Source organism: Antechinus flavipes, chromosome 1, assembly GCF_016432865.1.
Source record: "Antechinus flavipes isolate AdamAnt ecotype Samford, QLD, Australia chromosome 1, AdamAnt_v2, whole genome shotgun sequence".
Lineage (NCBI taxonomy): Eukaryota > Metazoa > Chordata > Mammalia > Dasyuromorphia > Dasyuridae > Antechinus > Antechinus flavipes.
Window position 1 is genome coordinate 545,203,143 of NC_067398.1, and position 25,194 is coordinate 545,228,336.

General features: G+C 36.7%; 1 protein-coding gene across 2 annotated transcripts in view; it reads right to left on the reverse strand.

The window, feature by feature from the left end:
- The window catches only part of RNF144B (ring finger protein 144B), a 140,582-nt gene that overhangs the window by 49,071 nt on the left and 66,317 nt on the right, over positions 1-25,194 (reverse strand). For both annotated transcript variants that reach the window (XM_051970627.1, XM_051970626.1), the window contains exon 3: positions 19,121-19,225. In XM_051970627.1, the coding sequence (XP_051826587.1) occupies positions 19,121-19,225 (105 nt within the window). The remainder of the gene's footprint in view (positions 1-19,120; positions 19,226-25,194) is intronic.

Consider the following 25,194-nt stretch of genomic DNA (forward strand, 5'->3'; position numbering starts at 1 on the left):
CTCTTGACTTGCCAGGGAATTGGATTTAAGTGAGGCAGAATTGCACAAAGTCATCAGTCTGATTCTTTCTTCCAGAGTTACCAAGGTTCAGTGTCCAGACAAACACCAAAGCAATTGGCAATGAAGAGCTTGATGGTTAAAAGATGTGAATGGGACTAACTGGGTGAAATTTTCTTGGTTTATGAGACTAAGCCTAAGTCACATGACTCCTATTCTCAGAGCCAAAAGACAAGGTCTTGGGGCTCAGGTTGCAGGAAGTCACATGATCTCTGGGCCTAGGTCTCTAAAACTCAGACCCCAAGTCATTGACAGGAAGTTACAAAAAGTGACATGACCCACAGGAAATAGACAATAATGATGACCATTGGTGAATGAAGGTTACTTCCTTTTAGTCTACCCAATGAAAAGGCTTGGGTCTTTTTATTATTTAAATCCTGACAAGCCTGAAGCTTGTCAAGTTCCACAAGCACATGGTGAGAGCTGGTATGCCTCCTAGGAGTGCTTGGGCCTCTCCCTGAAGGGACTAAATAAATGCTTTCTCTTTGTACCTGAAGATGTCTATGATTAGTTAATTTGGGAAAGGTCTAGCACCTGGGCCACACAGTTTATGGGGGCTTGTCCGGGATCTGTGGCTTCCCAGAGAGATGATTGGGATCCTGATTCAAAGCAGGCACTAGGTTGAGTTTTCTCTGACCATCCTTGAGGGCCCAGGAGAGACACTCAGCTACAAATAGAAGCATACAAGCCTCTGACTATGAAGAAGCCTGGCAAGAGTGAGCCAGGTAACTTAAGCATACAAAATACATGGGGACACTGTCTATGAATGTGTCCTTGGGCTATTTTTTTAGGCCCCATGAGTCCAGGAAGGGGTGAGCCAGGAAGGAAGTCATGTTAACAACATAGGACAGTGGCACTCTGCAGTTGGCTTTGGAAGCTAGGTAACTATTTTCAAGCTTGATGATATGAATTACCAAGGGGGCGACTCTGTATATCATAGGAGGTCAAGCTGTGAAATTGGATGCTCTGATGATCAAGTGGAAGAGGTTGCCCTCCAAGGAGGGGACCCTGGGATCACCAAAGAGAGGGAGCAGTCCAACTCAAATCTTCAGAGAGAAGAAGAAGAAGAAGAAGAAGAAGAAGAAGAAGAAGAAGAAGAAGAAGAAGAAGAAGAAAAGGAAAAGGAAAGAAAAGAAAAAAGTACACTTGATGGGATATATCTATTGTGTATAGGGAAGGGATGGTTCTCTTCCATGTAATTTCTGTCTGTGTTTGTGTCTTTGTGCAGAATGTCTTTGTCATGTCTGTTCTGTGAGCTAGAATTTGTTAAAATGATAAAGTCTGTTGAGAATAATGATTGGGGAATTTGGCAACTGATCATTTCAAGATTCCAAAGTAAATGCTATATTAGTGTTAAGATAAATGAATTATGTGTATGTGCAAAGTAATTTGGAAATTGGAGCCTCCTGGAGGAGAATAATGCATAGCGTAAAAAGAATATCTTCCCCTTCCCCACTCCCTGACTGCAGCAGGAAGTGGGGCCAGTGGGAAAGAAAGAAACTATGCTCAATCAGTTCAGTGAAATTTGTTACACAATAGTAACAATACAATAGTATTGAGATACAATAGTAAAAGCAGTTTTTTAATCACTGGAAATTTAAAACTCTATTTGATTTGATTTAAGTTAAAATATAGGTTATTAAAATAAAGTTCTGGTAGCTTACCTTAGGGGAGGTCACGTTTATATCTCCCTAATTAGATAGTATGTTGCTTTCTAAAGCATCTATATTGGGTAATTTGTAAAATTATGAGTTATGCCTTAAAATTTTGTAAGCTTTGCTGGATATACATACAAGTTTTATGAAATTTGGTCCAAAGTTATTTAATTGTGAATCTTAAAGTTTAAAATAAGTGATTTAAAGACAAGGGACAAGAAAAATTGATTTGCAAAAGCAATTAACAGTCTGAATGGAGCATCTAGTTAGAAGGGTTATTGATTTGTAAGCATGTTAGAGAAAAGGAGAGAATATGTTGGAGAAGGAGAGAGAGAGATGGGATGAGTTACAGGGGGAGAAGATGGCATGAGAGAGAGAAGAATGAGAAAGGAAGAGAGAAAGGGAAATGGCATGTTGGAAATAGGAGGGGGAGAGAGAGAGAGAGAGAGCGAGAACAGCATGTTGGAAAAGAAGAGGAGTTAAGTTGGACAGAAAGGCGCAAGCTCCTGCTGGAACTTGCCATTTGCCAGGAGAAAGGAGACACCCATGAGATTAGGGCATGTCTTTGGCTGGCAAGCTGGGTCCTGGGGGCCTTGGCAGAGTTAACTATGAGAAGTGTGGTCAGGAATCATGGTGCAATTGGGAGAAATACCACATGGAGTGGGGAACCTGAATAAGTTATTTTACAGGTTAGATTGTCAGGTGACAATGTATATCCCCCTCTCCCACTAGGTGCGGTTGCTTTTTAACAAACTGCAACTCTTTGGAGCTCCCCTTGCCCTTGCTGGTTGAAACATTAATTGCTTATATTGTTTAAAGGAACAACCTACATTTACATGGGGTTAATAACTGAATGTTTCCTTTTTATTTTTCAAGTCTACAGTTGGCTCTAAGAGATTTGTTGAAACTGCAAGTTTTCTGAAAGTGATTTATTTCTATTGAGGTATCCATCTGTCTTCAGCAAATTGTTTAATGTTTATCTAAGTGTATAATGGTCTCCCTGTTTAAGGAATATGATAACAAATGTGATATATAGTTTTTTTTTTTGAAGTACCTAAAGTCAAATTTTAACTTGATTTGATAAGATGCTATTTCCAAAAAAGTTTGGCTATTTCCAAAAAGTTTATAGGGACTCCTCAATTGGAGGAAGTTGATTTAATATTTTTAAAAATGAAGAAGTTATTAATGTTAATTCTGATATGGTTGTTTTATGTGAAATTAGGATAGCCTATATTCTATATGGCTATATTCTATATGAGTTTTAATTTTTGATTGTATTGAGTACCTTAAAATTGCTCCCATTATTTAAAGGGACTCTTAGAATAATAGTTTTTGCCTTTGCCCCTTTGAACATATTTTTGTTATGGACAATATGCAATTTAGAATTTGTCTATGTATTGGTCATTTTAAAAGCAAAATTAACTTAATCATCTACTTAGATATGAAAGATAAGCTGTGAACTTTCTAGGATGAATCTCTTACTGTGATCCTTGAGAGTTGGATTCATCGGAAGCTTTGATTAATGAGAATTACTATTGGAGATAAAATCTCTTGGGACTGTAACTAATATTTATTTGGAGTTTTAAATTCAGGTATAACTGTCTGATCATCAAGCCAGTGATCCACCATCTAAAAGTAATATGCCACAAGCTACTCAGAAGAAATTGTTACAGATGGAAGTTAGTATCTAGGAACGAATTAGGAGGACGATCTTGGATTCTGCTTAAGGTAGGATCCTTCTACTCAATTTCCCAGTGGTGTTCTTTTGAATGAGAACCCACCTGATTATTTTGGAGTCTGGCTTAAGGTGGAATTGCTAAAAACTAGGACAGTTACCTGTATGTGCTCTCAAGTCAAGACTTGAAGGACCAGTTTTGATATTATTTAAATCATGTCCCTGATTTTTCCTCTTATAGAAAATTTCTGTTATCAGAACAAGTGGTCAGGGGAAGATATGAAGCACAATACAAGTACATAGATGATATGTTGATTTGCAGCTTAAGCCTGGAGGATTCTCTGGTTGCTGTTATAAAATCTTTAACTCCTTTGCTTCCTGGGACTAGAGTTTCTTTGTCTAAAGGTCCATTTTGCCTAAATATTTGGGGACACTCCCACTTTCCCTTTTGTTCACTGGAAAAGGAAGCAGACAATCTTATCAAGCCCTGATCAGGCCAAGGTTTTAGGACCCTGAAATTAAACTAATCTGCCTAGAGCTTTTATACTGTATATTGATGGAAGGTGGGGCTAAGTCCTAGGTGTCTCTGGAACCCTAAGTTAGATCCCTTGCTTACTTCTCAAAGGTCTATACTGCTTTCAAATGTGTTTTTCATGTTTTGCATGATCATGTCGGTGAGCTATGTGGAAAGAAAGGAGATTTTTTTCCCTTTTTTTTATTATATTTTTTTCTTTTTTTTTTTATTATAGCTTTTTATTTACAAGACATATGCATGGGTACTTTTTCAGCATTGACCCTTGCAAAACCTTCTGTTCCAACTTTTCCCTCCTTCCCCCCCCTTCCTCCCCTAGATAGACCAATACATGTTAAATATGTTAAAGTATATGTTAACTGCAATATATGTATACATATTTATACAGTTGTCTTGCAGCACAAGAAAAATTGGATTTAGAGATAAGGTAAAAATAACCTGAGAAAGAAAACAAAAATGCAAGTGGACAATAACAGAAGGAGTAGAAATACTATGTTGTGGTCCATACTCAGTTTTCATAGTTCTTTCGCTGGGTGTAGTTGATTCTCTTCATTACTGAACAATTGGAACTGATTTGGTTCATCTCAATGTTGAAGAGAGCCACGTCCATCAGAATTGATCATCATATAGTATTGTTGCTGAAGTATATAATGATCTCCTGGGTCTGCTCATTTCACTCAGCATCAGTTTGTATAGGTATCTGGGCCTCTCTGAAATCATCCTGCGGATCATTTCTTACAAAACAATAATATTCCATAACATTCATATACCACAATTTATTCAGCCATTCTCCAATTGATGGTAATCCATTCAATTCCCAGTTTCTGGCCACTACAAAAAGGGTTGCCACAAACATTTTGGCACATATAGGTCCCTTTCCCTCCTTTAGTATCTCTTTGGGGTATAAGCCCAGTAGAAACACTGCTGGATCAAAGGGAATGCACAGTTTGACAACTTTTTGAGCATAGTTCCAAATTGCTCTCCAGAATGGTTGGATCCATTCACAACTCCACCAACAATGCATCAGTGTCCCAGTTTTCCTGCATCCCCTAAAACATTTGTCATTATCTTTTTCTGTCATCTTAGCCACTCTGACAGGTGTGTAGTGGTATCTCAGAGTTGTCTTAATTTGCATTTCTCTGATCAATAATGATTTGGAGCATCTAAGAAAGGGGATTTTTGACAGCCAAAAATTCCCCATTAAGTATACAGGGAAAACAATTACTGCCAGCTGTCCATAGACTTAAGAGAGGCCTCTGCTGTTTCCTAAAGGAAAGGGAATTCACTTCAGGTGAAGGGAAACAGACTTACAGATCAGCTCCCATTTGCCCCAGACCATGGCAACTTTAATTGTCCAACTTGTGACTCCTGCATTCTCTCATATAGCTCCCAGGCAAGTAAATTCTAAAAGGACTAGTTAAAAGGACCTGCACATGTGTCCTCTTACAGGGACTTCAAACTGCTTTCAGTTTTAACACCTGTACTAATTGGATATGCTCTAGGGTTTGTGCTGGGAGAGATCAAACTCACTGAAGAACACAATGTTCTACACACTGCACCTACTCCTTTGAGGAACAAAAGCAGGAATTTGGGGAAAACATTCTTTGATATTTATCCTAATAAAAGCTATTTGGATGAGAGGCATTTATGATAGTCTCATCTTCCTTTCCCGCCATCCCCACCCCCAGCCTTCTTCTGGATGGGGTTCCTGGTTACTGTCCCTAATAACCTCCACATTAACTGCACTTTTGTTTATTCTTTCTCTTGCTCATATTTAGTCCTTGTATTTTTAATAAATATGAGTTGCTTCTTCCAGACTCCAAGTCATGAAATTCCAACCACTTGGCCAACCTAAAATCACCTGAGACCTGATTCTGACACTCAGCACCTGGACGCTGTGGCTGCTACCTACAAGTCACTTGTTTCCCCTCTTCAGTCTGGACTCCCCCCCTGGGTAGGCCCTACCCCACTGGGTATAGCTGGCCCTTGTCAGCCTGAAGCAGCTCCAGAAGATGATGAGATCTTTGTCCCTTTGTCCCAAATGAATCTGGGTCTGGACTAGTTGAGATGGGAATGATGTGACAAAGGCCCTGAGGCCGTTGGGCCTTCACAACGCTGGAGTTCTATGGCTGCCAGATGCCAATCTGTTTTGTGATGACTGGTTCCAAGACAGATTGTGGGAGTTGGTGGAGGCGGGGTCTGATTCCTGCTCATTGTTTTAAGAAACAATATCCTGTCACCAGGCTGTTTATACACTTAATCATTAGAGTAGTTCAAGATTTAGCTAAATTCAGGAGTAGCTAAAGTGATTCCTGAAAGCTCCCACTGATGTGCGGGTGTTGGTTCTCCATGGTAGAGAGCAGATTACAGTTAGTACTGAAAAGCAACCAGCCTGAAGGTCCAGGTCAGAGATGCTCTAGTGGAAGATTTATATATTGGGGTGAGAAATCTTCAAACGGATGAAAAAGAGAAGGGACTGAATAGACTGATTGGGTGAAGTTTTCTCAATTTAAGAGACCTAAGTCACATGATTCCTATTCCCAGAGCCAGAAGATCAGGTCTTGGAGCTCAGGTTGCAGGAGGTCACATGATCTCTGGGTCTAAAAGTCAGATCCCAAGTCAGTGAGAGGAAGTTACAGGAAGTGACATAACCCATAGGAAGCAGACAACATTGGTGAATAAAGGTTACTTCCTTTTAATCTACCCAATGAAAAGCCTGGGGTCTTTTATTATTTAAATCCTGACAAGCCTGAAGTTTGTCAGGTTCCACAAGCACATGGTGGCAGCTGGGATGCTTCCCAGGTGTGCTTGGGCCTCTCCCTGCAGGGACTAAATAAATGGCTTTCTCTTTGTACCTGAAGATGTCTCTGATTAGTTAATTTGGGAAGGTGAGTCTAGCACCATCCCACACAGATGATAGCCAGCCTTTATATATATCACATGAACAAAGCACTTTATAAAGATTGTCATTTTATTTTATCTTTAGCTTGACAGAATATTAAGTTCTTTGAAGGTGGGAATTATCTCATTTTTTTCTATCTCCCCAGGCTATAGCTACAGCATAGCAGACATTTAATAAATATTTGTTGGGGCAGCTAGGTGGCACAGTGCATAAAACACCAACCCTGAAGTCAAGAGGATCTAAATTCAAACCTGGCCTCAGACACTTAACACTTCCTAGCTGTGTGACCCTGGACAAGTCACTTAACCCTGATTGCCCCAGCAAATAAATAAATAAATAAATAAATATTTGCTGGTCAACTGAGTTATAAGTGTGAAAATTGGATGAGAATTTAGTTTCCAAGAGTTGTGAAAATTAGGAAAATACAGAGAAATAAAACTGTGGGACAGTAGAGACCACTAAAATAATCAGATGTCCAAGTATGAGTACAGTAAAGTTTTTTTTTTTCTTTCTCATGAAAAAGAGTGTGGAAAAGTTTGTTTCTTTCTCATGAGAAAACATCTAAGCAAAAGTCATTCCTTTTTTTTTTTTTTTTTTTTTTTAATATTTTGAAGTGATCTCCTTTCCCCCAATCTTTGGCTCTTTTCCCCATAGGCTGGGGTTTCTGAGGCTATCAAGTGCTTAAGAGGTCAGAGTGTTTCCCACTCAACCCAGTCTCTGCCCCCAAGGAGCTTCCATTCCAGAAGGGGAGGATAAGAGTGGACAACAGAAGGGCAAAGAACAAAAGAACAAAAAGATTTCAAATCTCAGACCACCACCCCTGATTACAAAATCCAGTCCCAGACTCTAAGGAGTGTTATGCCACAGTTGCCTTTTAATATCCTGACCCAGTTTCACCAATTGTCCTATTTAGTTATTCTGTCTCAGGTTATAACCTTTCCCTCTTAATGTTTGATGAGATAAAGGTTTTATATCTTTAGGCTGTAATCATTCTTTTTTAATGTTTGACAGGATAAAGGTCTATCCATTTTAGACATCATTAGAATATCAGTAACCTCTCCAGTACCTCCCTCCATTGTGTCATCCTAGGTGCCTCCCCCAATTAGGTTATCCCAATCCAGGTACCTCCCCCATTATGTCATTGTTCTTGTTATCCTATAAAAATCGTGTTGTCCCTATACTTAGTGGTAGATTCTTTGAGACAATAGTCTTGTCCAGCCCTAGGATCAACCATGGATCCATTTGATCCCAGTAAATCTTTCCACTTAATAAACTATTAAATTGTTCTCTAATCTTTGTCTTGCTCAGTTTCTCTGGCCATTACAGGAGCTTACATTCTAATTTTTTTTTTGAGGGGGAGAGATAACGGGCACCCCCAACCACCCTGTGGCTTCAATTTTCTAATTTAAGCTTCACTTTTCCAATGTAATTTGTATAACTGTGGAAACAAAATAAATGCCCATCCAATTCTCATAAAACTTAAATTATAAAATTTAAAGAAATGGAAGGCTGGGATCTGGAAAAAGGTATGTAATCGGGGAGGGGGGTTTATATTTAAGAAGGAACTCTCTCAGCTCTGCTTTCCCCTTCCAGGGTTCTTTGGGGTATTATTTTCCTCCTTAAGAATGTAAGCTCCTTGAAGGCTGGAACTGGCTAATGAAATCAAGGGTAGAGAATTAGAATAGGAGTTACTTTAGAGATGAGGGGGTGGAGATTCAATCTCCCTAATTTCCATAACACCCAATTAATGGGAATTCAGGGTAAAGACTTGCTCTTCCAGATAGGAAATAAAAAACTGCCTTTTGCAGTATCAACTAAGCTAGATACCAATTCTTGCAAGAATGTAAAATAAAATCCTTCCAGAATTCAACAGTGAGTCTGTGAAGTTCTTGATAAGATATTTTGTTTCTTATATAAGGAATTCAAAAGAATCTACATCCCCTCCAAAAAAATAAATAAATCCTGCCCTTGAGATGTTTCCAGTTTAGTTCCTGCCTCGGAGCCAAACAGAACAGAAAAATATAATGGCTAGTCCTAATCTTCAGTTGAAATTCTATTAATTATAGCTAATGATTTATTTCATTTATGTGATTTTTAACAACTGCAATCAAGAAGCTACACTAGAAAAGTGGGAATGACTTTAGGATTGCCTAGAAGAAAGAAAAACCTAAATTGTATTCTTGATTTTACTTTTATATAAGGTTCTCTGTCTTAGATAGTGGGTGACAAATTTGGAAGAGCTAACCCAATGATATTGAGAGAATTCATAGGAAATATAAAGGAACTTCTTCCACAGTGCCAATTATTTTCAAGAGACATGCATTAGGAGTCCAAGTTCTAATAACAAAACACAGAAAAGAAGGAGAAGCCATGGTAAACGTGGAAATACATGACTTGAATGTAGTAAAAAACAGTTCTTTCTGCAGCTTTAAGAAAATTCCAAATAGCTCTAATCTTATCCCACTGTAATCTATTAAAGATACAAAAATATACACAATGGAAAATTGTTGCTCCCCTCTCCAACTACTTCTCCATTGACTCCAATAGACTTAACTGAATGTTCAGTTACTTGACTAAAATCTTTTTTGCTTTTCATTCAGCCTCTGATGCTGATGCTAACCTTCCTATTTTGGAGGATTTTCACTCTCCCACTAGCTCAAAACTACCTGGACACCTTCTCTAACTATTCCCTTTCAAAAACTAAGACAATAACTATAATAAAGTTCCTTGAGAAACAGGTGGTATCAGACCCGAGACAGGAGAATATCAGGACTGAATTATTTGGCATCTTCTATGTGTAAGATTGCCCACAATTATCTTTCACTACTAAAGTCCTATAAAAAGTATATATGCATTCACTTTCCTTCCATTCCAAAAGCCTTTGCATTCTGGCTTCTTTTCCCATCAGTATAATGAAGGAGGTCACTAATAACCTACTGATTATTAAATTTAAAAGTCTTTTGTCTTATCCTTAACCTCTTTGTAGCAGTTGACACTATGGACTATCTCTCTCCCCCCCCCCCCCCAGCCTTTCCTACTTCTCTGATCAATTCTCTTTTGTGAGCTTTTCATCTTCTTTCTTCCCCTTAAACATGGGTCTCCCTCAAGGATATCTTTCAGGATCTTTTTGAATTATACCCTCTTCACCAATCACTCCTTGGTTTCAATAATATGGTTCTCAATTCTCTATCTCCATTCCTATCCTCTCTTCAGACTTCAATCCTACATTTCCACCTGTCTCCTGGATATCTCCTGGAAAGTCTGCCAACAGCTCCAACTCAGCACAGCCCCTATCCCAAACCTCCAATTTCTTTATTTTTCTGCTATCAGTCACATGAATTTAGAATCTTTGACCTCTTTTTCTACTTTATCCAGAACACCCAATTAATTTACTTCTGCAATATCTTTCTATCTCCTTCCTGTCCATAATGACTGCTTCAGCCTTTCAATTCTTCTCACCTAAACTTTTATGTATGCTCCAAACTGGTCTTGCTGGCTTCAGTCTATCACTCCTCCAACCTAAGCTACCATTCTGACCACAAACTTTACTCCTCTACTCAAAAAAAAAAAAAAAAAAAAAAAAATCACTGTTTCTTATTACCTAGGAAACAAGCAGCAATTCCTAAACTTAGAATGCAAAGCATTGCAAAAGTTGGCCCCAGTTTTCTTCTCCAACCTTCTCTTACCCTACTCTTCAAATATTCCAAATCAGTCAGTCTGGAATACTGTTTTCTGTTCTCATCCTACCTTTCCAGTCTTATTTCATATTACTTTCTTTTATATATTCTTCACTCTAGCCAAACTTTTCTTCTACCTGCTTCCCATATATTATATCCTATTTCCTGTTTCCCTGCCTTTGAACAAGTGGCCCCAAATGTCTGCATATACACCCTCCTCTAGACTTATGATTTTTCTCAAGCTTCATTTAAGCATCTCCAAGGGCCACCTCCTATATGACAATTTGTTTAAATCCCACTAATTTATTAGCACTTATTCTCTTTTGAAATAATTTTTCATTTATGCATGTGAATGCTTTACTGTCTCAACAAAATATGTTGTCAACAAGCATTTTATTAAGCACCTACTGTTTCCCAAGCACTGGGAATAAAAAGATCAAAAACCATTTCTTCTCTTCAAGGAGCTTAAAGACTAGTAGAGGAAAAAAACATAAACGGGGTCAACCAAAGATGGTCTCAGAAAGAAGACACTATGGTTAAAGAGTCTTTGACCATACTTCTTCTTACAGGAAGTGGGACTTTGACTGGGACTTGAAGGAAGTCAAGAATAGGAAAAGAGAAGGCAGAGAATTCTAAGGAAGGGACAACCATGAAAATTTCCAGAGTCAGAAGATCAGCATAATTTATGTTCAGTCTGCTCAACACACAAGCTGGGTGGTTTTTGTTTTTTGTTTTTTGTCTTTTCTCAAATAATGAAAGATATAGTTCAGTTTTCTCTTTTGAACTTATTGTGGGTGAATGCCTGATCTTAGGGTGTTCAAACAGTCCAGAAATGAGATGATGAGGACCCATGCCAGGGGATGGGAATGTCAGAAGGAAAAGATGGGTTTACAAAGGCAGAAATGACAGCATTTGACAACTGACTGGATATGGAGAAGAAAAACTGAGGAATAAAGATGACATAGTTTTCAAGCCTGAGTGATTGGGAGGATAGTGGTAACTCAAAAAAAAAAAAAATACAGAAAGTAGGAAGAGGGAGAGTTTTAGAAATTTTCAGTTTAATATATCTACAAGGCAAACCATTTAATCAGCATTGAAGGTTGGGGGAAGGATTAGGACTAGAAAAATAGATTTGAGAGTTATCTTCATAGAGTTAATGCATAAGACCTAATGAGACTATCAAGGAAAGTAATAAAAAGAAGAGGACCACTGACAGGGCCTTGGGGGATACTTAAGATTAGCTAGTTAAAAGTAGGTTTCTTTTTTTGTCTTTATATTCCCAGAATTTTTTTTTTTAATGCCCTGCATATTTTAAATACCAAAAGTGTGGAAATTGCAGCTCTGAGCCACTCCCAGAGAAAGGAATAAAGGTTAACAGTAAATGTGTTAGTGATTTCACTAGGTTTTTCCACTCTTTCCTTCTCCTTTTATATACTTAGGCCTTGGCAGGGCAAGGTAAAGAATGTAGTTATCACCTTGAACACGGAAAAAGTGGTAATAAACTGCTGGTTCCTCCCTTTCCTCTACCCTAGATCTCAAATTGGTAATAAAAAAGGTTAAGTTGCTCAGGGTGCACCCTGTCAGAGAGCTATTCAAAACATCTTGATGCTCAGCACCCAGATCTGCTGCTGCCGAACCAAAATGTTCAGTCTCACCCTAGAAAGTAAATAGTATTCAACTTCCTCAATTACAGTATCTAAACAGCTTAAAATTAGTTATAACCTTTTCACCCTAAGATCAGGCATTCACCCACAATAAGTTCAAAAGAGAAAACTGAGCTATATCTTTCATTATTTAAAAAAAGACAAAAAACAAAAAACAAAAACCACCTAGCTTGTGTGTTGAGCAGACTGAACATAAATTATGCTCAGATTCACATGTTAGAAAAGGATTAAAGATAACCATGAAAGGGTCAAAGCTAGAGATGACAATGGTAAGAACAGTCCAAAAATTCCTTCCTCACTTTGTTCTGTTCCTAAACAAGTTATATCAGAATAAATTTCAATCAATCAATCAACATCTGTTAAGTGCCTACAATGCACTGGATACTGTACTAAGTCATAGGGATACAACAAAACAGGCAAAGGGCAGTCTCTGATATCAAGGAGTTCACAATCTAATAAAGGAGACTACATGCAAAAAAGAAATATACAAAGCAAATTTAATATGATAGGAAATACTTAACAGAGGGGAGGAACTGGAATTAAGAGAGAGTAGGATGAACTGATAGTAAGTGAAGTGAGTAGAACTAGGAGAATATTGTATGTAGCAACAGCAACAGCAAGCTCAATTCTGACATATGTGGCTCTTTTCAACTATGAAGTGATTCAGGCCAGCTCCAATGGTCTTGTGATGGAGATAGCCATTTGCACCAAGAAAGAATTATGGGGACTGAGTGTAGATCACAACACATTTCACTTTTCACTTTTTTAGTTGCTTGCTTGCATTTTGTTTTCTTTCTCATTTTTTCCTTTTTGATCTGATTTTTCTTGTGCAGCATGATAAATGTGGAGATGTGTATAGAAGAATTGCACATTTTGACATGTATTGGATTATTTAACAGAATCTCTGGGGGGGGAGGGAGGAGGAGAAGGAAAAAAATTTGGAACACAAAGTTTTGCTACGTGAAATGTTGAAAATTACGTATGCATGTTTTGAAAATAAAAAGCTTTAATTTTTTTTTTTTTAATGCCCTGCATATTTTAAATACCAAAAGTGTGGAAATTGCAGCTCTGAGCCACTCCCAGAGAAAGGAATAAAGGTTAACAGTAAATGTGTTAGTGATTTCACTAGGTTTTTCCACTCTTTCCTTCTCCTTTTATATACTTAGGCCTTGGCAGGGCAAGGTAAAGAATGTAGTTATCACCTTGAACACGGAAAAAGTGGTAATAAACTGCTGGTTCCTCCCTTTCCTCTACCCTAGATCTCAAATTGGTAATAAAAAAGGTTAAGTTGCTCAGGGTGCACCCTGTCAGAGAGCTATTCAAAACATCTTGATGCTCAGCACCCAGATCTGCTGCTGCCGAACCAAAATGTTCAGTCTCACCCTAGAAAGTAAATAGTATTCAACTTCCTCAATTACAGTATCTAAACAGCTTAAAATTAGTTATAACCTTTTCACCCTAAGATCAGGCATTCACCCACAATAAGTTCAAAAGAGAAAACTGAGCTATATCTTTCATTATTTAAAAAAAGACAAAAAACAAAAAACAAAAACCACCTAGCTTGTGTGTTGAGCAGACTGAACATAAATTATGCTCAGATTCACATGTTAGAAAAGGATTAAAGATAACCATGAAAGGGTCAAAGCTAGAGATGACAATGGTAAGAACAGTCCAAAAATTCCTTCCTCACTTTGTTCTGTTCCTAAACAAGTTATATCAGAATAAATTTCAATCAATCAATCAACATCTGTTAAGTGCCTACAATGCACTGGATACTGTACTAAGTCATAGGGATACAACAAAACAGGCAAAGGGCAGTCTCTGATATCAAGGAGTTCACAATCTAATAAAGGAGACTACATGCAAAAAAGAAATATACAAAGCAAATTTAATATGATAGGAAATACTTAACAGAGGGGAGGAACTGGAATTAAGAGAGAGTAGGATGAACTGATAGTAAGTGAAGTGAGTAGAACTAGGAGAATATTGTATGTAGCAACAGCAACAGCAAGCTCAATTCTGACATATGTGGCTCTTTTCAACTATGAAGTGATTCAGGCCAGCTCCAATGGTCTTGTGATGGAGATAGCCATTTGCACCAAGAAAGAATTATGGGGACTGAGTGTAGATCACAACACATTTCACTTTTCACTTTTTTAGTTGCTTGCTTGCATTTTGTTTTCTTTCTCATTTTTTCCTTTTTGATCTGATTTTTCTTGTGCAGCATGATAAATGTGGAGATGTGTATAGAAGAATTGCACATTTTGACATGTATTGGATTATTTAACAGAATCTCTGGGGGGGGGAGGGAGGAGGAGAAGGAAAAAAATTTGGAACACAAAGTTTTGCTACGTGAAATGTTGAAAATTACGTATGCATGTTTTGAAAATAAAAAGCTTTAATTTTTTTTTTTTAAAGTAGGTAAGGCTTTCTGTAGAAGTCCTTCTCCCATGATTTGCTTTTATTTTTTTTTTTTTTTTGGTAGAAATGTTTTGGTTTTTTTTTTTCTATTGTTTCCCATTAAAATGGATAGCATAGCAAGAACAGTGTTGGTCCTAGAGTCTGGAAGACCTGGATTCAAATTCAGCCTTAGACACTTAACTAGCTGTGGGACTAAGGGCAAATTGCTTAATTCTGTTTGTCTCAATTTTCTCATGTGTAAAAATGAGCTGGAAAAAGAAATGGCAAACCACTCCAGTATCTTTGCCAGGAAAACCCCAAATGAGATCACGGAGTTAAATGTGAATGGGATAAACTGAGTGAAGACTTCTCATAAGAATTTGGCCTCAACCTATGTCCTAATTGTGACTTAAGACTTTGCAATAACAAGTTAAGCTATAGTTAAAAGCTGCAGCTGTTCTATTATCTTAGATAAACAAACATTTCCCTCTAGTCCCCGACCATTACCATCACCTTTTCATTTGCATTTAAGTACCTAATAGGTAAAGTGTGTTCATCAATATTTAGTTTCTGGGTAAATTAGAACTTTCCAGACAATGGGAGAAAAGGTCAGAAGGAAGAGTAAGGGCTTCTGACTAGGGTCTATATAATCTTGTGTTTTGCAGTTTGCACTTTGCACTCTTTTACTGATACCTTGTCTGTTGAGAGTTGCCCTTTCTTGAGAGATCATAATAAATCTCTTTTTGCTTTTTATCTTCAGAATCTCTGATTTTAATTTGGGTAAGGGTCACTGTCCCACACAGACACAACTGAAATAACTGAACAACAACAACTACCTTGTGACATGAACATTAAACTCTTAACCAACTAGATTCTTCAAATAATGAAAAACAAGTCTCCAAATCATAGCTGGACCATCTCAGAGGGAGCAACAGGGCATGCGCGTGCACACACACACACACACACAGTCTGAGGCAGGAGGGATGTAGGAGTATGGAGCCAAGCCAATATGTAGGCTAGAATTTCTTGGTAAAACCATTAAAAGGAAAGAGGATTAGTTCTCCTGTTTTCTTGTATCCCATGGCAACTATTATAGAGACCTACTATATTTAAACATATTAAAAAAAAAAAAAAGCCATTGCATTTTCATACCGAAGAGCTATAATATATTGTAATAGAAATACCAGCAGGACATTTCAGAACTTCTATTTATGATATGCTAATGTCCTTCATCAGTTAGGATCATAACAAAACCAATGAGCATGGTAATGATCCATTAATGCACACCACAGGGCGTTTTCCTGCTCACCTAATGGGAAATGGACCTTACTGAATTTCTCCAGCTTAGAGAAAGATTATAGTTTTTCCCCAAAATCTTATTTTTGCAAATTCTTCTTTAAAATCCATTAAGTATATCTTATGCAACCTTAAAGTAAACTTCCTTTATATAGGGACTGGATCAAACAGATTTTCTCTAGAACCTACAGTCTTATAACAGTGACACCAGAAGAAATCTAAAAAAATCAGAAACATATTTTTACCTTCCTAGTTTGATTATGTGAATTTATGTAGCATGCAAAAGAGAGAGACTATGACAATGAAAAGAGAAAACTTTTACAGAACAAGGGAGGAAAACATTCTCTTGTTATAGCTCTGCTCAGATCATACAGTTTTATATGGTTTATATGTACATATTAATATGAATACCTGGCTATTCAACATATGGTAATAGGTCCCCTTCAATTTGAAGAGTGGAGAAATTCCTAAATGAGAATTGTTCAAGCTTGATTTAAAATTTAAGATTAAATGAAATTGATATTACATGGGACATATTTTTCACATCAGTTATCCTAAAATCCTAAAATTATCTGGGAGAAATACAAAATTGGAAAGTACTATATCAGAGTTGAAAATTTCAACTAGGGTTCAGATTAGTGTGAATAATGAATCCCCTAAAGTGGGGATTAAAGTCACATTAATCGAATTGCTATGTTTTCATTGGGTTGGAACCAATTGCCATACTTTACATAATTATAACTTCAAATTATACAAATTTGATGTAACCACTTCAGGGGATTGGATTATTCTTTCTAAAAATTTTTTAACATACTAAAGTGGTGCCTTCCCAGAACAAATACATGCAAAGGTTATTTATCTTCCCTTCTTAATCTAATTTTAAACTTCCTTATGATATCTCACAGATCAAAGATGTTGTTCTCAGTAGTTTACTTAAATGTTTTCTCATTGAGTTCCATGTTTTACTTATAATTATTCAGTATCAGAGATTCAGGGCTACAAGGGATCTTAGAAACCATCAAAGCACTTGCATTTGAAAGATGAGGGAACTGAAGCCAAGATAGATGAAGCCAAGATAGATGTCCATGGTTAAGAGGACTCAGAGGTAAGATTTGAACCTAGAACCTTTAATTCAACAGTCAGTATTCCTTGTACTATACCATACTCCCACTAAAATCAGTCTTTTACATAAAACTAAATAATTCTTTTTTTGGATATTTTATTTTACTATATCCACACAAAGATATGAGTGTGTATGTATAGAAAATTTTCAATTTTTCAAAAACACAATTTTAAGATATAATTTTTTTATTCTTCAAAATAAGTTACCGCCAAGTCTTTTTTACCCCTTGTAGTCTCCTCTAAACTTCTTTCATGTAAACTCCACTATACAATTGTAGTAATAAAATTTCCTGTGATAAGTAAAATATATTCAAATACAGGTTCACGAAAATTATTTTCTCTATGACCTCCTTGCTCATTTCTTTGATGTTTGTGGCACATGTACCAGCTGGTATATGTATATTTGAAGTTTAAATATAATCTTAATCTTTCTGCTTGCCAATCATTCATTTATCATTTGTTCTGGTCTCCCTGTTTCTCACCAGAGCCCAGAAAAGGAATTTTAACCACTGACAATTTGTATTACTGTTTCTATGTAGAATGACTTCTTGTGTATTCTGATAGTTTTTAGATTCATTCTAGTTTAAGATTCATTATCCTGCAAATCACAATTAATGAATTTCAGATTTAAGTGTGAATTTATAGATTTGGATCTTTTCAGATTGTGGCAATTCAAAGGAATTCCAATAGAGTTGGGATGGAAATGCCATCCAGCTCCAGAGAGAAACTGAATGTGGATTGAAGCTTAGTAACTTGATCTTTTGTTTGTTTCTTTCTTTCTCATGGTTTTTCCCTTTTGGTCTGATTTTTCTTGAACAACATAACAAATATGAAATTATGTTTAAAAGAACTGTATATATTTAACCTCTATCAGATTTCTTACTCTCTTGGGGAGGGAGAATAAAAGGAGGGAAGGAGAAAAATCTGGACCACAAAGTTTAACAAAAATGAATGTTGAAAACTATCTTTACATGTATTTGGAAAATAAAATACTATTGAAATTTTTTTTTAAAGTGAGAATAATTGTAAAGTGTTTTTACAAATTTTAAAAAGCTATATAAATGTTAGCTATAATAATAATAATTGTTATTATTATTAAGCTGGACTTTAACCCAGGTCCTTCCTGATTCTAAGATCTGTTTTCCATCCATCTAATTATCTGTCCTTAATATGTATTATCAAAGTCTGAATCTGGATTTTAATTATTTATATGTACATCTTATATTCCCTCGTAGAAATTCAAAGGAATCAAAAGCCATGTCTCATCAGTTCCCTGGCATCTCATACTAGGGATGGTACACAAGTGATATCCATTTGTTTATTTATTTGGGTGAGGAAATGGGATTAAATGACTCCCCCAAGGTCACACAGCTAGTAAGTGTCAGGTGTCTGAAATTGAATTTGAACTAAGGCCCTCCTGACTCCAGGGCCAATGCTCTAACCCACTGTGACATCTACCACTAATTCAGTGTTAATTGAATGCTGAATGACTGGCTTCCCTTCCACCCTCTCTGTAACTGATCAATCATTTCCATCTGGATGCCTACCTTTACTTCATTTTTGTTTGCAGTTGTATTTAAGATACAATGTTATCCCCAAATCAATTATTACTTAGATTTCTAGAATTTAAACATTAAAAAAGATCCTTACTTTTGCTCATTTGGAAAAGTTGATTAGCACCTAGACATTAGTCTAGGCCAAATGTCAAACATCCCTGAGTATCAGATTAAAATATAACTGGGAAATGTTTAGTAAAATAAAATTTAAAATATAACAAAGAGGACATATTTTGTGGCTTTTAAGTCTAAATGGAGCAGCAGAGATCTATTTTAATTTGAGTTTGACATCAGTGGTCTAGGACATTTTTGGCAATGAAAATATCTTCACCAAAAGAAATGTATGGAAGAAATACCAGTACTTGTAAATAAAAAGCTATTAAAAAAAAAAAAGAAAGAAATACCAGTGATTTATTGGTAAAAATCTATATAAATCACTGATAAGCAGTGTTTTGATAAATATTTCTGAATAAATACTTCTTTCTAGATTTCCTGGAAGGCAGATTCACTGTTATATGTTAAGAGATCAGGAAATCACAGAGAAGAATGACAGCAGAGAAAGAGGTGATATTGTCTATCCATACCTCTGATTCCTGTAGGGTACCACGATTTAAGCACACCATGTCAGGGCAAGTGATGGGAGATCCACATCCTTCTCGAATTGCCAGCTGCATGTACTGTTTCAGGCACTAGAAATGGACGGGAAAAAAATCAAGTCAGTGAAATAACATACTCTAAGAGCATAGAGGTTGCTGAAGAGAACTATTTCTGTTTCCTTGCTTGACAGTTCCAGGGATCAAATCCTCAGAAAACAATCGTTACAGTTGTGAATACAAGGACAACTTTGGAGAGAAGAGAAATTAATTATATGTAACTTCATCCTGAAGCTATAAGTTTGTTCAAGGCCTAGTAAAAGCTTTGTATACTAACACATCTTTCCCACATGTAGCTTAGCTGGATGAAAGGAAAACCTCTCCTTTGCTCTAATAGGGAGGTAAACCTCTCTATTTTACACTGTAGCAATGTGGCACAGTGAATAGAAAGCTAAACCTGGAGTTAGGAAGACAGCCGTTCAAATACAACCTCACATACTCCCTAGCTGTGTTACCCTTAACTTTGGTTTGCCTCAGTTTCCTCAATTGTAAAAAGCGGGGATAATAATAATACCTGTTGTAAAGATCAAATATGTTAATACTTATAAAGTGCTTAATACAGTGTCTGGCACATAGTGAGTGCTATATTAATACTTATTCCACTTAAACATATTTCTAATTCAGCTCCTTATCCATAGCCTTCTTTATGTTTGGGCTGCCTAGAAATAGAACAAAGAACATTGTACTGCTCAATGAGGTTAGCCTTAAACATGGGTATAATTGGCAGTCATGTAAGTAATATAATTTGGATAATAATAATAATTGGATAATAATAAAAAGGATACTTGGCCAAAAATGTCTCTTCTGTGCACTTGACACAGGTGTCTAAATTTTTCTCTTGTGGAGTTGAACCCTTAGCCTAGAATACTGTCATCTTTTCAGACCATTCTTTTATTCATATATCATTATTAATATTAATTATATATATGCAAATACTGCAGAGATGATAATCTACTAATCAATAATCAATTATTAGGTTTACAGGATTGTTTTCTTTTTTGACAATTAACAAAGATGAGAGTATTTTTTGAGGAGAAAACTGTGTGTACTGAGATAAACTTAGGAGAAGCAAGAGGAAAAGGTGGAGTACTGTTTGAGGCATGGGAAACCAGCTCAGTCATGCTCATGTGAGTTACCACACTAGGAAGCACAAAGGGTTTAATTTGTTTGGGTAGAAGGGCACTAGAACAGGGGAGGGAAAAGGAGTGTGTGAAGATGTTAATCATGTTGCCATTTTATTCAAGCTTAGCTTGGACCTCAATAGTGTCCCCAAATATGTCTATAGTTTAATGGTAGAAGGGGAAACCTGACATTGCAGAGACTAAGAACTCCCTCTGCTTTCTAACAAGTATCAAAAAGAAATTCAAAGAAGCAATTTAAACATAAAAAAGTCAGTATTCCAAAAGTAGGTGCTCACTACTTTTAACCCACAAATGTCTTTTAAAAAAGTAATAAAGAACCTAAGTCTTCACTATTTCAGTGGAGGCAGATAGGTGGTACAGTGGATAGAATGTTAAGCCTTCCTTATGGCCTCAAACACTCAGACAAGAAAAACCCAAATGGAGTCACAAGAAATTGACTGTGATAGAAAAAGTTTGAACAACCATACGTTTGATGAGCAAGGCTATATTCTCTACCAGAACATCTCACAACTTAATCATGCCATCACAACCTCTATAATTCTTGTCCATCTTCTTCCATAAAGGATTTATCCAATATGGATGCCAATAGACATCTAGAACTGCCCATCCATTTTCTCTCTTCTGTCTCCAAAGCAGTCTGCCTTCTTATCTATTTAGATAAGTAAAATGAGGAGCAGCTAGGTGAAGCAGTGGTTAGAGCACCAGCCCTGAAGTCAGGAGGACCTGAGTTCAAATCTAATCTCTGACATGTAACATTTCCTAGCTGTGTGACTCTGGGCAAATCACTTAACCCCAATTGCCTCAGCAAAAAAAGAAAGAAAAAAAAGAATAAGTTATGAGAATGGATAAGTAGAAATTACAGAAAGGAAGATTTTATCTCAATATGTTTTTTTTCTTTAATAAGATGCTGAGAAGATATCATGATTTAGTGCTTCAGCATCAAGAACATCAAGGTTCATTAAATCATTACTTTGCTTAATACTGGCTTTGCGATTCTGGATAAATCACCTAACTTCTGCAGGCCCTAGGGAGAAGGAATTTCCTCATAGGCCTATATGACTCCCTATATGAACAAAATGATTTTATGGGCACAGCAATAACAAGAGATATTCAAGAGTAAAATGGCTTTCCTAGTAGGCACAGAGCTTCCTATCACTGGCAGACTTTAAACTGGGGCCAAATGACTCTCTTGTTGGGATATTTGTGAAATGGGAAAATCCGAATTAACTCTCCATTCAAATTTGATTCTATTTCCTCTGAGTAATAATTTGAAAATTAACAGGTTTCAGGCCTGCTTTTAAGCTGCTAAGAAAAGGCAGAGTGCTGGTTAAGCTGATTAAGTGAGAGCAGAGACTGGTTTATTTTCATATTTGGATCCCTAATACCTAGCACAATCTCTGGAACACATTGGGCACTTCATAAATGCTTGCCACATTCTTAAATGATACCTATTTTCCCCCGAGTCATAGTGTAAATCTTAGGTAATAATCCATATACAGGATACCCTAGCTCTAATCCACTAAGAAATAAAGAAATGTGTCTTCCTTGAGATTAGTCTCAAAATATTTCTAAGCCCAAGAAAGCATATTGTGAAAAGTTTTTTTTTTTTTTTTTAATGAATAAACAGGTTACATATAATGGAAATTATATCCTGCCCTTCACTATATGTCAAGGCTATCTCCATTATAAGCCATTTACTGAAATCTATCCCTTTAACATTTGCCAGATCCATTTGTAAAGGGTCAGGTAGATCCCATTCACTTTCAGAGAAACACTAATACCATTAGCTCTGATTTTGGTTAAGCAAGATAAGCAAACCCCTATCCAATTATGAACTAGTTCAGCTGACTCAAATCAAATTTTCAAAACCTGTAAGCCTAATAGGATCCATTACTTTATTTTTATGAGTCAAGGCAGGAATTTGAGGAAAGAACCAAAGACCCAGTCCTAGATGTTTTAATCATGTTATCTCCCAAATTTTGGCTCAGGAGTCCTCCTATCAGGACTGGCCTAGGTCATGCTTCCCTTCATTTCCTATACTCCTCCCTTATTCTAGTCTGCGAATTATGCCACTTTCTCCAAAGGTCCAACTCCTTGTCATTCCACTAGTTTTCCCCAAAAAGGGGGAGGGTAGACCTTCAAAGACATACTCAAGGCCTATCTTTGCTTTTGTACTCAAATCTACAGCAGTTAGTAGATTTGGCTGGTCTAACAAGAATAGGGAAGGAGGCTGACCAAATGATATGCACAGCTCTTCCTTCATCCCTAGCTCCAGTAAAGGAGCTTAATAAATGTTTTGTTTTTTTTTTCAATCATTCATTATAAGCCTTCTTTAGAAATACATGAACAATTCTTGCTTGTGGGGTTTTAAATTTTCCTCAAGGCTTATCCTATAATTATTCATAGATTGGAGCAAAAAGGGTAGAAGCTCTGACTGACACCAGTGTTTCCTTACATTGTCAGATTAAACACGCTCTTTGAACAGGCTTACTGCTACACTTCAAAATGCTCAAGAATTAACTTTCCCCAAATTCCTACAAATTTAAACATGAACAGGCTGGTTCATTTTACAATTTATACTTTAATTTTTATATTTATTATCTCTTGGCAGTAGTAAAGGGAATGCTACCTATCAGCTTCTTTAGTAAAGTCTTTTTTTTTTCCTTCTAATTTTATTATCCCAGAATTCTGGTCACAAATCCCTTCAGCAACCTTGAATAGTGGTAACAGGGAAGGCAAAAATAACTTGTGTTTCTGAGAAAGATGATAGGCTCTTGGGAACTGCTTTTAAAAATTAAATAAAAGATTACAATGATGAAAAAAGTGGACAGTATCTGAAGAAACCTCTATGGCTACAAAGTGAACTTTGGATTAAAAATGGAATGAAGAAATTAAGCAAAACTAGGAAACTGAGAAGAAATAATCAAAAATCCAAGAAGACAGCTGACTATAAGAACAGGCAACAAATATGATACATGATCCCACTTTCTTTTCACTGACCTTCACAGAATGAGGGCAGCTAGGTAGCACAATGGACAGAGTATCAGGCCTGGAGTCAGGAAGACCTGAGTTCAAATCCAGCCTCATTTACTTTCTATCTGTGTGACCCTAGACAAGCCATTTCACTTTTTTACCTCAGTTTCCTCATCTGTAAAATGCGCTGAAGAAGGAAATTATAAGCCACTCCAGTATCTTTGCCAAGAAAACCTCCAAAGAGTCACAGAGTCAGACTCGACTAAAAATAACTAAACAACCACAGAACATTGTGAAGGAGTAATTAGATTTATCCTGGCTGGTAAAGACTAGATCCAAGAGGTAAAAGACAGAAGGAGGTAGATCTTAGCTTGAAATAAGAAATACTTCCTAACCTCCCAAGCCTCCAAAAGGGAAATCAAGGTAGATATTTCCGTTGGAATTGGACTAGATGACATTCCTTCCAACTCAACAATTTCTAGGAATAGAAGATGTAATGCAAACATTTTAAAAGCGCCAACTATATACAGTGAATACTATTTCCTCTCTATATATTCATCCAAATAGAGATAAATCAACAGGGTAAATTCCTAACAAAACCCTGAAGTAGGCAGTGCTACATGAGCATCCCCTTCTTCCTTCTAGAATTCTCACCACCCCTAAGACTTCCATCTCACCACCACCTAAATGGTGGCTAGAGCACTGCACCTATAGTCAGGATGACACGAATTCAAATCCAGAACCAGATACTTACTAGCTCTGGGACCAAATGCACTTAATCTCTCAGTTTTGGTTTCCTCATCTGTAAAATGGGGAAAGAAGTAGCACTTTACCTTCCAGAATGGTGGTGAGGATCAAATGAGATAGTATTTGTGAAGCATTCAGAACTAAAAATGCTATTAAATGTTCTATTACCATAAAGCCTAGCTCTAAATAAGATGTATATCAGTTGTTAACAGAAATAATTCCTTTCACAAACAAGAGGTTATTCAAGCAGGAGAAGTTCTAACCATAATCCAGTGAGTCAGGTATTTAAGGTTAAGTAGGCTGACATCTTCACAGTGACCTATCTGCATTTACTTCTGAGTCTCAGGCACTGAATGGCTCTGGGATTCGACTAATAGCACTATTACCAGGAAGGGGAGCAAAAAAAAAAAAAAAAAAAAAAAGGAAGACAACAGGAAGAAGGTAGCAGTGACCCAGGGAGTAAGGAACAGAGGCCAAGTAGGAAATAAGCAGAAGTAGCAAAGAGAAATAAGAGGAACAAAAGTTTAAAAACAAAAAACAAAAACCAACCCACTGAACCAGAATTCCATTGGTGACACCCCCAAGTATGACAAGCACCTTAGCATTGTCCTGATCCCTGTCATGTCTCCAGTCTTTCCTCCTGACACTGATCCAGCAGCATCTGGTTTCTACAAAGGCTACAGTGACTGAAATGACCTTGAAAATTTAGGGAGTTCTCGTTCTGGATCCTCTGAATCTGAATCCTCTGAAAAGAGGATTTGTAGGATTAAAAAAGAGAGAATACTCAAGAAATATTTCAAGGGTATACTATAGTATTCGGGGAATTTCTCAATTCTAATTTTTACCTTTTAGCTTCAGGGTAAGATTTAATTACCTCCATCTCAGATTATAAAACCTTAAAATCATCTAATCCAGCCCATTCAGATGAGGAAATTTGAGGTCCAGAGAAGTTGGTTAACAAGCCCACAATCAGGCCAAAATCTGAAGCCAGTTGGTTCTCTGACTCCAAATTCTGATACCTCCTGAGCATACACTAAATATATACAGAATATAAATTATAACTAACTGTTCTTTGATAAAGCTCAAGATTAGCTTTTAAAAAACCATTAGTATTTAAAATACCTATTTAAAGATTATGCAGCT